At 46.1% G+C, this 14,315-nt stretch overlaps 2 protein-coding genes across 3 annotated transcripts in view; one reads left to right on the top strand and one right to left on the bottom strand.

Annotated features, from left to right (window-relative positions):
- Positions 1-12: 12 nt before the first annotated feature.
- ucmab (upper zone of growth plate and cartilage matrix associated b) lies at positions 13-7,756 on the bottom strand. The gene is made up of 6 exons (XM_080002107.1): positions 7,635-7,756; positions 3,793-3,864; positions 2,142-2,210; positions 1,960-2,052; positions 1,013-1,111; positions 13-908 (listed from the first exon to the last, which is right to left on the bottom strand). Exons 1-6 carry the CDS (start codon positions 7,651-7,653, stop codon positions 811-813), a joined length of 450 nt encoding a protein of 149 aa, XP_079858233.1. The 5' UTR covers positions 7,654-7,756; the 3' UTR covers positions 13-810.
- The window catches only part of LOC307231411 (cyclin-dependent kinase 17-like), a 37,912-nt gene continuing 30,363 nt past the window's right edge, over positions 6,767-14,315 (top strand). For both annotated transcript variants that reach the window (XM_080002106.1, XM_080002105.1), the window contains exon 1: positions 6,767-7,091. The gene's annotated coding sequence lies outside the window, so the exon portion shown is untranslated. The remainder of the gene's footprint in view (positions 7,092-14,315) is intronic.

Below are 14,315 nucleotides of genomic sequence, written 5' to 3'. Positions count from 1 at the left end.
GCTAATCAGGGTTATGCAAGTCAATATACATTACGACAACGTTTGGCCAGCACAGTAATCTCGGGGTGACGTAGCGACAAAGTCCTGGTTGGTTGGTTAAAATGTAAACAGGAAAAGCACAAAATCCTTTCACAGTTTCACAGTTATCAGGCGATGCATCGCTGTTCGAGAAACATTCTGTAACCAAAAAATGGACACGTCTAATAGAATTACCCCGAAAAAGTTTGTAACAAAAGGTTTGAAACTCAAGGTTACCCTGTTCCATGACAAGAGTAGCGATCGAGTAGAGAGGGAGCAGAGACGCATCATCAGCCGCGTAACCCGTCGGGCTGGAAGGACCGTCATTACCGCCCTAACGTGTCATTTTGCCTAAAAACAAAAAATAAATCCTTATACAACACAAGTGAGATTCATTGCAAAGACTGAGGTAGAATCTGGATTTCCGCCAATCGTTTTTGACCCATAATTTGCAGAAACCAGACATTCCTGACCCCCGCCACGTCTTTGTTCCACCCACGCACCGATCGGGCTGATTCCTCATCGCTTGGGCCCTCTGGGTTGTGCTCATTCACAAACCCGCAGGGTGGTCTCGAAATCCTGGAGTAGAGTTGGAATTTCTGGATCCGATTTTTTTGAACATCCGCCCAAACGGCCTGCTCAGCGGCGAGGGAGATAAAGGTGCATTGCATGCTGATTGAATCGGAAACAACACAATACAAGGAATAAAAAATGAAGATATGGGGTTTTAAAAGGTGTCAACCCTTTTCTCTCCGTCTCCACCTCCACACCCCCCCCCCCCCTCTGCCGGCCTCAGATGGACTGTCGGTTGTACTCGTGCGGGGGGTACATCCCGTCGTAGTGGAACTCCCTCCACTGCTCCGTGCTCTCCCGGCTCCGCTCGTCTTGCTCTGGAAGGTCAGAAGGATCAGATAAACCGGGGGTCAGAGCTCCCACTGCCACGGCCCGCTCTGCTGTGGGGCGCACCGGGGGGGGGGGGGGTCAGGCCACATACCATCGTCCTCCTCCTCGGCGTGGCGCTCAAACTTGGCCCTCTTCATCTCGTGGAACTGCCTCCTCCTCTCGTCCGCGGCCAGAACTTGTCGTTGTTCGGCTGCGAGGGACAGACAGGTGGGGGTGGGGGGGGGGGTTTGGTGATGACCAGCAGGAACAGGGAGGAAAAGCAGCCCAGGCTTCACATGGACACACACAGGTCAGGATGTGGCCTTTGACCGGAGCACGGCTCTGGGCACGCAATACGGGCCGTTACCAAAATGCAATGCACAAAGAAAGGAACGGCAGATAGAGGTCGAGGGGTCGAATGTCCCTTTCATGGCTCCGTCTCTCCAGATTCCACACAATAAGGATAAAGAAATAACGTGCAGTTCTGTTGCGTTTCACCTCTTGTAAATGAAGCAACCAACCATTTCATCCTCTTCTTTTCCCTACTTTTTCCACTTCCCACACTATTTTGCATAATAGCATTTCATGACATGCATATCGACCCTCACACTTAGAGTGATCTATCGTTCCAGTCTTCCCTGTAGTTCTGCTTCTTCGTCCCTGTACTGCGGCCACAGCAAGACTCGTGGTGCCTCCGCTCCAGTCCAGCGCCGCTCCTCTCACACCTGGCTGTCAAGAATACGTAACATTTCCTCGCACCGGCCTGGGAACTTCAAACATCGCACAGTGCGAGGAGTTCTGAGAGGATATAGAGTGGAAAATACTGCACGGGCCGTCCGCACTGTGGTCGACACGCAACTCTGTGTGCGTTCCTCCATGCTGGCCCGTGATTCCAGGAGGGTCAGGGTTCAGGCATGCCTGTCTTGGACTGTTCTGGTCTGGCACACGAGGCCTGGCGTTCCGACGCAGACCACCCGAGACCTTCCAGATGACCGGAAACATATGCTGTCGGCAGAAAAAAAAGCAAAAAAAACCCCTGGATCATCCAGGCGGCCTCACCGTCAATCTCCTGCTGAGATTTCACGGCCCTTCTGCGTCGCCTGAGGAAGTGCGAGGCGTCGGACCCCCGCATGAAGACGTTCCCCAGCCGGTCTGTGGAGAAACGGAGGGAAGACTGGTGGTTTCAGGAGAGATGGACGGAGAGCAGAGTGGAACGAGATGGAGCAGGACGCTCCTCTCACCTGGTCCGTCTTTGGCCACAGCGCCGTCCTTACCGTCAGACACCGCTGCTGAGTCAGCCTCTGGTGGAACTGGAACAAAAAAATATGATTCTTCCAAATCAAAAATAATTAAAATGATAAAAAACTGAATATAATAAGATACGATAAGAAGCCTTGTGGAAATAATCTTAATAATGGCATTATAATGATACTAATAGCCTACTGATAAAAGTGATAATAAATATAGCTGCAGGCAGCAATACACAGTGTCCAGTTTAGTCATGTTGGGTACGTTTTACAGTTTCCCGGGTTCTCTGAAACGCAACACGATTTTCCGAGTTTACAATGAACGCTGCGTGGGCTCCCCTCCCGGTCATCTCCCGGTTGCTCGTCTCATGGAGCAACCACTATGCGCTCTACACAGCGCAACCCTCCTGTCTTGAAAACAACCGTCCATGTTTGCCTGTAAAAAAACAGAACTTCTCATTGTTGGAACTCACCATGTCTGCGGAAATAGAGCTGCGCTCTCAGTGACCGGTGGCCGTTTTGGTGCCGTGTCGGGCACGTCATTTATTCGTTGAGTTTTTTCCTCGGATAACATTTTCAGTAAGTAACGTTTCCATGACAAACAAAAAACGCTCTGGCATTTCTGTGAGTTATTTCCATTTCCCGACGTATTTCTCCGATACCTCGGTGGATCTTGAACGCATCACTCACTTGCACATTTCAGTGTTTTCAAGTGGATGTGTTTTTGTGGACTACTTTTATTTTATTTTTCATTAGTCTGGCCAAGTATTTGGGACCAAATAGATCAAATATAAATCGAACGGATCCCCAGACATCTACCAGGTAAGGAGCTATATCAATATACACTAAAATCTAAACCACTACGGAGAGTCTACACCGCACAACGAGACACGGTTCAACTGCACATTCTCAATCGGAATCTGTACATTTACAGTAAATAGTATGATGACGTCATAAAGCATCTTGCTGTAAATCTCATCTCCTTCATTTTGTTTAGAAATAGTGACGTGTTAGTTAAGCAAGACAGCTGAAAATGTTATTCGGTTTTTCACTAATATCTGCTCCTTATGTGGATCGATTTGGATTTAATTTAAACAACAAGATCCTTGTGACATCACAGTTTAAACGACACCTCAACAGTTTCCGTAGCTTCTGCCGAAGTATGTGTTCCAGATAGCTTTAGCTGGGTTGGACATATTTTGCCAGAAAATACATTGGCCCATGTCTGTATATCTTCTCCGTATATGGATCGATTATGATGAAACTTCAATCATGAGGTGTTTGTGACAACGCAGTTCAAACAAGACATGAACCCTGTTCGTGTGTTTTGCCTTAGTTTGTGCTCGAGATAGTTTTAGACATCAAAATTACGAGATTTTTCCCCCAAACAATCACAATAATGCTATCAGTATTGATGGTAATATCATTAATAGTAGTGGTAATAACAAAAAAAATTAAAAAAATTATTGTAACTGCAGTAGCATGGAGAAGATTTCCATGCACACCTTTCCTTGCATACAAGTGACAAAAAAAGACATTGGTCATTTCTCTTAAAAGAGACCAATCCACCAAGCATGATTCTAAAAATACCACATATCAGAAAGATGCCCATCGCCCCCAAATCCTTTTGCAATATTAGACTCACAGGAGAGGACGAGAAGCAGAGCCAGGAGGGCGAAGAGTGCTGCCTGCGTCCAGGTCATCTTCAGTCGTCTGTCTGCGAGAGGTGAGGGGTGTGGGAGAGCAGGAGACGAGAATAAGGTGTATGAGAGCCTGGTCAAACGGGCTGGAGGGTGGAGGGTGGAGGGCGGGGGAAGGACAGCAGATTGAATCTGAGGACGATGGACAGTTTGGCAGAAAAGGGCGGGCAGGACACCATTGAATATGGTTCTGATGGAAGGGAGATATTGGGGGCCTTGCATGATGATAAAAAAACAAAAACAATAAACAATAAATGTTTTTCCTCAAAAAATTTTTTCAAACATGCTCAGTAGCCTCACCGAAATGGGAGATAATGGGCCTAACAGAGCGTAGTCCCCTCCCTCTCCCTCTCCCTCTCAGGTCAGGTCATGACACCTGGCCTCTAGCCCTGCATGGCGCAGGTATCTGCACGCTCCATGACAAACTCTTTTCGGAATTCCGTTTGGAGATTTCACTCATCATCTAGTGTGAACTGATAAAGTTGTATATTTAAAGTTTTTGCCAACTGAAAGAACCCACTACGGCCACTCCAGCGGGTCTGTTGTACATGTTGTGATTGTTATTGCGTTATTTGTATTGAATAACATGATTTCACTGGCACACAAATCCCCCTATATAACGTTTCTCATCTAATCCCATAAAACAAAGTAAACACAACACAATTGGACGTCAGAACGTATAGCTATCATATCATTCACGGAGATATTTAGGTAGCGTAGAACCTGACCTTTACATCATCCCCGTCTTTCACTCTCTCAACACAAATGTCACCTCCTTGACCGCTCAACCAGTTTTGTGCACTAAGAATGAAACAGATGCCAAAATGTTACGTTATGTTTATGCAGAATGCTTTATGTACGGTTCCCCCTTTTTAATCAGTGTTTTATTCAGTATGCACGTGAGCGACGGCCTATGCCATACATACTACATTATGGACCCGGGGTTAGCTCCATAGCCACCAGCGGCTCAGGCAGCGGAGGCCTGTGCGCACATGTTCTGTTGTCAAAGGGAGAGCTGGAAGTGACGAATCGCGGCGTCACCTTCTTCCGTCCCTCCCCACCCGACAGGAGGGAGGCTCCCTCCGTCCTGCGTCACTGAGCTCCGACGTGCATTCACACGGTTGCCGCTCGGGTTCGTCGGAGAACAGAAAGGCTAAAGAATGAGTAACTTACAGGAACCGCACGTCCTGGAAAACCAGCGCCAGCCGGAGCGATTCGAGCCCCCGCCCCCCCCCCCCCCCGGTCCGTCGGACTGAAACCAGGCCGCTCCCACTTCAACAAGGCCACTCTCTCTTGGCTCTGCGAAAAAAAATTGTTTTCAAAACCCCACTCCGGCAGCCGGAAAGTATGCGGCCCTCTGTTTGCTTGAGCTTCTTCCCCACCTGAAACCTGGCCTCGCACCAGAAGGGAGTGAATGTGGAAACTGTCGACGGAGCTTCGGCGGTGCTTTGGTGGTCGAAATAATGTTGTGAAATCGAAGGACAAGTTTGACATAATGCACAATGGGCGCCAGGGCCCGGTTCTAGACTGCTTTGACTGGGGGGCCAGTGGCGGCGCTAGCCCCGTCAGGATTTTGCAAAGCACCGGCGCAGAAACCCAAGAATTCCCTTACAATTTTACATTTTCATTAAACACTTGATCTCAAAAAACAACTGTCTGACAATTATTCCAAGTTTTATATTTATTTAAGAGTAATAATTCGTAAAACAGGCAAGTGTACAGCAATGTAAATGCGTAATGGTCAGGGGGCGATGTCCACTCTGCTGTGTGTCCCGTTTCCCGTTTAAAATAAATAAATGAATGAATAAGCCTGAATAAAACGGCGACTTTGATCGTTTTAAATTTGATCATTTTTAATTTGTGACGTAGAGAGCCACTCAGAGTACCAATCTACGTCGTCATCTTCTTTGCACGCGTTGTTTTGATTGAAACCAGTAGATGGCGGTGAGCAACACTAACGTAATCCAGATTTAATTCCATTTATAAAGAAACGGAAATAGCAGTCTGTAACAGTGGCCGTGTGTTTCATAAGAATCAAATATTTCAGTTTGCAGTCAAATAACATGTTGTAGTGTGAAGTACTTCTTTCAATATTAAGCTGCTGGTGAGAGTGGAGACAATGGGGAAGGGCTCGAAACTGCAGTTCGGCTGATGGCCGAGCCAGAAAACTGGCTCAGTGTAAGTCAATGGAAAGAGAGAGACATACGCTGTAATTTGAAAATGATTAAAAAGTATTTATATATTTATTATATATTCATTATTCCGTTTGAATTATTCAGTTCGACTCAGTCTTCCCCATTTTATAACTTAACAGAATTCGCTCCCAAAATATCTCCCATCTTATAAATAATAAGAAGGGCAACACAGTTTCAAAATACCCCCCCCCCAAAAAAATCTAGAGGAATGAATGAATAAACAAATAAATGAATAAATGAATGAATGAATGGGTGAACGATAAAACTGAACTGAACGTCATGCCTTCGTCTAATGTTATTTGGTTTACTTTTTATATTTTCGCTTTGTTTCCTACATCTGTATTTATTTATGTTTGATTCAATTATTATTCTTCCTTGTTCCAATCCATCCATCCATCCATCTATGTATCTATCTATATTTTGTTGTATTAAGATATAGTTATTGTTTGCTGTTCTATTCTCTGATTTGGTATAATTGTTGATTAAAAAATAAATATATACAATATAAACATATATATTAAAAATGGGGGAAAAAAAAGAAAAATGCTAAATAGATAAATAAAAATATATTTTCTATCCACTGTGGGGCGACATAGCCTCGCTGCCCTTCCTGCCCGCGGCGCTAGGGGGCGCTGTTTCGCAGCTGGCCGACCTGTCTGGGAGACCCTGGCCGGTTATTCCGCTGCCACGGCTGCTAGAGGCACTCCGCTCCCAGGCCAGCGCTCCGTGCCACGGCTGCTCCGCTGCCACTCCGCTCCCAGGCCAGCGCTCCGTGCCACGGCGTGCTCCGCGCTCGAGAACAGAGACGGTCCCTGTTTGTTTGCTTGAATCCAGGCATATTCACATTTTCAAGGAGTGTAACTTCGAAGGTCCGGGCCGCCATGGGAGCCGTATCCCCGCGGATATAAGCGACGCGGAGCCGGCGGAGCGAGCACAGCAGAAGCGTTCCTCCCGTCCCCCCCCCCCCCGGTCGGTGGAAGGACGGCGTCCGGTCCGAGAGGAGGCTCCGAGGCGGGGGACCCGGCAAGGAGCACCGCTCATCGTTTCTGGTGAGAGTCCGCCGTGACCCTGGCCCACGGCACCGCCGGGGACACGGGAGTCACAGTCCACTCTGTTGCTTCTGTGGCTTTGCCTCAAAATGGGGAATTGTGTGGCGGTGTTTACGGAGATTAGAACGTTAGTACGACACACAAGAACCGCCGAGGAGCGGTTAAAGTGGTAATCCGGGAGATTATTTCGCCAAAAGCTCTCGCATTTAACGGGTTATTCAGGCCGGCGCTTTATAAGAAACAGCCGTTTCAGTGTGTTTGCGTTCTGCATGTGCTCCTCTGTGAGCGGTTTCCATTGTTGGTGGCGGGGTCCGCCGCCGCCAGAGGTGAATGGCAGCCGTGGTGAATTGAATAAACCAAGCGTACAGTAGCTGGTTGCGGTCAGTAAACTGTCACTGTGGGTTAACAACATCCAGTCCAAACAGCAATGGAGAATATTCCCATAACCTCAAGTGACCCAAGAAAAACAACAGCACATCAATCGATCAGTGGAAGAAATACTTTGCAGGGAGGTACGGAGGGAATGTTGGATCTTAACTTTACCTTTCTCAGTCTGGGACATTTCCAGCGTCAAATTGGCACTGGAGATGTGAAGAAATAACGTAAGGTAACGTAGAGGATTCCAACCACGCCGGACTGTTTGAGTTGGAGTGGTAGAGGCCACTTGGAGATGGTAGAGGGCACTTCTCGTAATTTCACAATATAGTTAAAAGCTGCCTTTTTAAAGCTGCGTTGCATTACAGTTATGCAATGTTCTGAACTTCAAAGACTGTTCCGCTTGTTCTAATCAATGCCTCCACGGTTCCCACGTCGCTGAAATATCGTCAGGCCACGATATTGAAGCAATAATCAAAGCAATACCGTGATGTTTGATCGTGGAGCCATTTCAGCTGATGCTGATCGTCCAAAGCTGCAGCAGAGTGGGGCTGAAAAACAATAAATAACCCTCACATTCCAGGAATCTCACCCAAGGATTTTCACAACAGAATTCCTGTTGTACGACTTCTCGTTATGGGTCTCCACCACCCCCGCCTTCACTTGCCCCCACCCGCCCCCGCCGTGTGTGAGTTTGCCTGCAGAGGTATGTTTCCGTTGGAGTACGAGGTTGGCAGGATGTCCAAGAGGAAGGTGTCATTGTTCTCTGCGGGGGGGGGGGGGGGGGTTGTCTTTACTGAGGGGACGACGGTTCGGGAGTGAGGGGGGAGGTGGAGTGTCAGAGACTGTCTCCATGTTGAGTTTCAGCGTTGACGCGGAACACGGAAGTCAAAAGTTGAGAGGACGAACCGGTGTCACGTTGTGATGGCCTTGGTCGTGGTGTGATGACCCGGTGGAGACGTAAAAACCCTGTCTGCCTGCCTGCCCGTCTGCCTTCCTGTCTGCCGTGAAGGAGTAGATGGCGGCGCTCTCCTCCATTTGCTGTATACGTTTCTTTTTGTTCAGTCACCAGGTCACTGCCGAACAAGTTGCTGGTGACAACTTGGCGTCACTGGCGTGTGTGTGTGTGTGTGTTGGGGGTTAAGTGCAGTTTATAGGCTCACGGCGCGCACACTACCGGAGAGCACGAGCCTTTACAGTTGAGGCAGTGCTGTGTCCATGCCGTGGCAATATTCTCCTGAAATGTGATGTGATGTGCACGAACCGCCATCGGAAAGAACTGCTTTGAACATGACGAAGTTCTGAGGGAAGGATCAGAATAACACAAAAGAGCAGTAAAATTTGAATATAAAGTGTTAAATGTATATATATCTATTGTAGCTAGTGCAGGTTTATATAAATACATTAGTCTTAATTTTGTGAGAATTGTCGGTATAAAAATAGTCAATCTTTTGACTTGAGACGGCGCTATATCCTTCCATGATTTCAATGCCATCTGGTTGAATTGGATCATAAGTATTGTACCCCTTTCACAGATTGTACCTCTTTGCACAACCTTGCCCTGCCCACCGTCCATCTTGAATTATCTGAAGCGCATGGCGGGGAGCTCCAGCAACTGGGACGTGCGCGCCGAATCGGCGTGCGCCGCTGTCGGGAGATGTGATGATTTCATTTATGGCGGACACTAAATGACATTACGGCTGCGGCAACTGGAAACCAACCTTTAGTGGGCCATGTTGTGATAGTTGGGACGGACGGACGGGGAATGGTTCCTTTGGAGAGGGCCTCGGGGAGGGGATGGAGGGGGGTTTGGGGTAACATGACCCACTGCTAAAACAGCTGTAACCACACTGCACTGCTCAGTGCAGATCAAATGATGGTTTGGTGTGTGTCCGACTACGTGGTCTATGGACTGCGTGGATGCATGCATGTGTGCAGCTATACAGTGAGGTAAACACGCTCAAATTTGTGATGTCACAGTGTTACAGAGCCATTTGGAGTGGCACAGCACTGTGATGGCACAATACTGATTAGAAGAGACAGAACAGTGTGTGTGTGTCTGTGAGAGACTTATAAATTGATCAGATGCACATAATGATGTAGGATCTGAGCAAGCCCGTGATGCTTCTTTTAATACTAGTTGAAGTGTGTGTGTGTGTGTGTGTGTGTGTGTGTGTGTGTGTGTGTGTGTGTGTGTGTGTGTGGTGTGTGTGTGTGTGTGTGAGACGGCTCATGTTTAAGCGTCAAGGCAAGGACAGCTGGCTGAAGGTTAATATGTCACTCCTCTCTGGGGAGCAGCTGCTATGTGACAGCCACTACTTCTGTCTATACATAGCCATGAATAGCAACTCTTTCCCCTTTCTTTACCATTACTAACATAAGAATTCTGGCACCGACTCCCATTTCTTCAGTTGTCCCAGGCGACAAATGCTGTTCCTAACTATTTGGCGGTCACTCTCCCCCGTCACTCATCATCTCCCGTCTTAATCTGGAATTGTCTGGGTGTGCTGGAGTCGTCACCCCGCCATCCCCCGGCCGGCTGGATCCAAACCTGTTCGATTGAGTTGTAGAGTGGCTCGTTACTCGCCACATAACTGGGTCATCGCTCCCAACTATTTAAGGTCTCAAACAGGTGACGGGGAAAATGTGGCCTTTTTTTTCCGTCGCATTTGCTGCGTTTCAAGAACCCAACCGCTTGTCTCTTGTTAGTTTTAGAGGCGGCCAAAGGCCTCGACTCCCAAAGCGACTTCATCTCAACTCGGCATTACCAGGCCTATTGAAAGTACAATTTTTTTTTTCTTCTAAATCACATGTTATTAAAGCTCAGCGTGTTGTTTTTCATGAGGCGAAACTAAGTCTGCCGCATGACACAACAGGTTATTCTGAGTTAATCTTATCTAAGCCACCGCTCAAGTGCCAACGATGAATCAAGATTTTTTTTTTTCTCACTCACATTCCAATTTCGCATTAAACTAAAATATTTTTACCTAAGCCCTTGGCAGCAGGAATAACAGGCAACAAGACTCACTCAAGGCTCACGTTCCAGATTCAGTATTGTATTTTTTTGTTTTAACGGTAAGCGTTTAAACAAAAAAAAAAAAAAATCATTGGGAGACATGACCAACATAGGCAAACAAAACTATTGAACTGTTGACATGAGTGGCCATTCACTCTCTCTCTCTGTCTCTGTGTGTGTGTGTGTGTGTGCGTGTGCGTGTGCGCGTGTGTGTGTGTGTGTACTTGGTGTGTGTACGTTCAGATATGAAAACTGATTGTCTGATAACCCCGTCCTGCCACCTGCCCTTAGTTGGAGCTGCTCTGTTTTCAGTTTCCGCCAACGGCTCTCTATCAGGCCCTGCAGACTGCGGGGCCTGGTGGTCTCTCTGTGGTGATAATGCCTCGTACACAAACGACTAACCTGGTGGCAACTTGGCTGAGGCTCAGATCAGATGACTCCATTTCCAGAGCCATTATCTTTATATCGAACGAGCTAGGAGTGTGTGCAACTCATCAGTCGTTTTTTTAACCCACCAAAAAATGCCTTTTCATTTCTGGCTTGAAGTATGTGATTGCTTATCACTTCCCTTTCCAAGTCAACATAATACAGCTAAACTGCTGGATTTATGTGAAGGCAATCCTTTTATAGTGTAGAACTGTGATCAAATGACCAAATTGTGTCTCAAGTCATTTTATTTTGTATGAAAGCACTGGCTAACTGCCTGGCGGGGAACATCAGCCTCTATCTGTGGATCAGTGTGTGTGTGTATGCCAGAGCCCGCGGCATGTTCATGGCTGAGCTGTCACGGTTCACGACGGCCTTTTATCCCATTCATAAATTGTCTTGTCATGTTTTGCGAATGTTTTGCGAATGTTGTGCTCCGCCTCCAATGTTGTGGTAAAGTTTCACTCGATATCAAAATATATCTTTTTAAAAGGAAGCTATGACTTCCATGAAGGAAAGGGTCCACCCCGAAGGGCGGGAGCCCTATTGTTTTTGCTTGGATTCCTATTCTTCTAGCCATTATCACATGCCAAAGTGTTTGGCACTTAGAAACCGTCAAACCCACAAACATGAATGAATACTAGTTGTATTCGGGGCAGTCCTCACACGCCATGGTCCAAGTTTGATCCATATGAGACTGTATTTGTGGAAGAAGTTAGTTAAAAAGTGCTTCTGTTACCACATAAAATTACTGCAGGTGACTAATTGGTCACAGAGAATTGTCACTGGGTCATTATTGCGTGACATGGGACATTGTGAGGTCACATCCTTTATTCTGGAAGGGGATGCGGAAGGGTATGCGTAGCGACTGATGCCCGTCCTCATCATCCTCTGGGATTTTCACAAAGGGAATTTAAGACACAAACTGCTGAAAACCAAGCAGTTTATTAACTGTCATAGCAGAGAGGAGAACGCGCTGGATCACTGGTACACCGCCTTGCACAACGCCTATCATGCCTTCCCTGTGCTGCGCTGGGAAACTCCTAGACATGCACCAGGGTAAGTTCTAACCATGACCCTGGTTCACAGCCAAACTCAGACTGCTTCGTTTGAAAAACTAGGAGGCATTTAAGAGTGGCGACAGGGAAAGGTTTAAACTGCCAAAATACATGTTTGGCAAGACGGTAACATACATTTGTATTAGTCCTTAGATATTAAGCCAAATTCCAAATTATTGGTAGTCTACAATAAATGTTATATTTTAATGTCAAAGCCAGATTATTGCCATTGTAACATGAGGGTGTATTCCATTACAGACAATTAATTTGGTTAGGTGCCATCTTGAATCGTAGTTTGTTATATCATTAACCTAAATTAATTCATCAGTATTGCGAATAGGGCTTGGACATAATTTTGTCACACACGTCAGACCCAACTAACCATGCATTGCTGCCTGCAGCTATATTATTAGGTGTCAAGCCCTAATAATTGTTTTTGCTCAGATTTTTATTATTTTTCTCCTTGGCATTTTTTGGGCTAAAAGTGTCTGGCCCCTGGCAACCGCAGTACACACAGACATGGTTGAGGCCTTATTGGAACCAGGATGGTTAAGACGTCTTGTTTGAGTTTGACCGATATCGATGTACATTTGGAGCAGAAATTTGTGAAAACTGTTGCACATTTATCGGAATTTGAAGAACATTGTCGCGACCTGATAAGTTTGAGGAGTGGGGTGCTTTGTGACATCATCATCCAAAGTTATATAAGTTGAAGCTTCGTCTCTTCGAATTCATTCGCATCCAGCGCCTTGTCGACTGAATAGCGTTATGCTATGCCTAGACCGTAGGCTTGGGCAGATTTACGATTAAATCGTCAATCGGCGATAGACTCAATCGATCACGATGGACGTCGATGACAGACTATTTTTTAAAATTTGATTTTTATATGCCAGGAAAAATCAGAGCATTGACGATGTAAGTGCAGTTTACCGTCTTCTGAAACTGGAGCGGAGAGGGAGAGACGGGAATAGGGAGAGAGGGGGCGGAGGCTCTCGCCCTCTCCACTCAGAGCCGTCGAGTAACCACTTGTGATCAGATCTCATGTCCCCGTTCTATATGCAAATCTTGTGATTATAATATAGCATTATATAATATGATCTCAAAGAGAAGGATGTAGATTTAGAATTCCTTAGTTTCTTACTTGGATGGAAAATGAAAAACCTAACTCATAGAATTTGAGCAGAGTTTTAAAAATGTTTTTATTTCTCCTCCAGACAGTGCACGTCCCGTGGCCGTGTTTTTATTTTAAATTTTTATACACAACTGTGTTAAGGGACTGTGCCATTCTGTTCCTTTCCAAAAAAATCTGTGCGTCTTTCTGTTGCCGTGTGACTTTATTTACTAAAAACTGGATGTTTTTGTGTAAATATATAATAAATCTTGCACTTCTGGAATGGGGAGACTGCATTTGCCACATTACGTCTTATGCTCATGTACGTATCCTCGCGTGCGTGAGCGCCCCGCCCGGATAAAAACATCAGTCGGCGATTGCTACCCCCAAACGCTTGCTGATTGAAATTTTGCACGGTCGCCCAAGCCTAGTGGACAGACAACCCGAGCTGCGTTTCATGGAAACTCTGAAAACTGTAACTCGTGCTGCTTTTCACAAAACCATGAAAAACTACAGAAGGCGTTTTTGCACTGCAGAAAATTCTAAGAACCTTTGGAGATGATCCAGGAACGGTCCTAATTGTTAAAACACCGTTCTTGAGGGAACATTCAATGACGTAAGTCCACGGTAATTGGGGAAAAAAACAAAACATGAACTTAAGATACTACATTTAAAGTAAACATGTCAGCATCCCTCTGCCCGACCTCACAGAGGACACGGCGGACTCCGGGCGACCCTGGATCTCAACACGTTTTTCCCTACCCGACCGAGTCGCATCGCCATTCTGTGAAGGAGTGGATGGACGTCTGTCCTTAGAGGTTGGTCACAGTCGTGTTATAGAAAAGACAAAACAAATCTCAGAAAACCTTGAAAAAGTTATGAAACAACCAATGAATAAAAATATGCAGCATTCAATGTAAACTGGGAAAATTTTAACTTGTGCTGCGTTTCAATCCAGAAAACTGTAATACGTAGCTAACACGACTAAATTGGACCCTGTATTGCTGCCTGCAGCTACTGTATATTTCTTTTTTATTTTTGTTTACGTCTCAAGTTGTTTACTTCTCTTGGGGACATGAATCGTGATTCCAGAAGATGTATTCAAAACTAAGATGCAGAAGATGTTACAACATTAAGACACAATGTTTGACTGTCGCAGAGCCAAAGGGAAAGTTTTAAACTGGAGTGAGTGCATCTAAACACGTCATATTTAGATAGAACTTTATTCCTCCCCTGGG

Source organism: Zeus faber (assembly GCF_960531495.2).
Source record: "Zeus faber genome assembly, chromosome: 6".
NCBI classification, from domain to species: Eukaryota; Metazoa; Chordata; class Actinopteri; order Zeiformes; family Zeidae; genus Zeus; species Zeus faber.
This window is presented reverse-complemented; position numbering and strand designations above follow the sequence as displayed.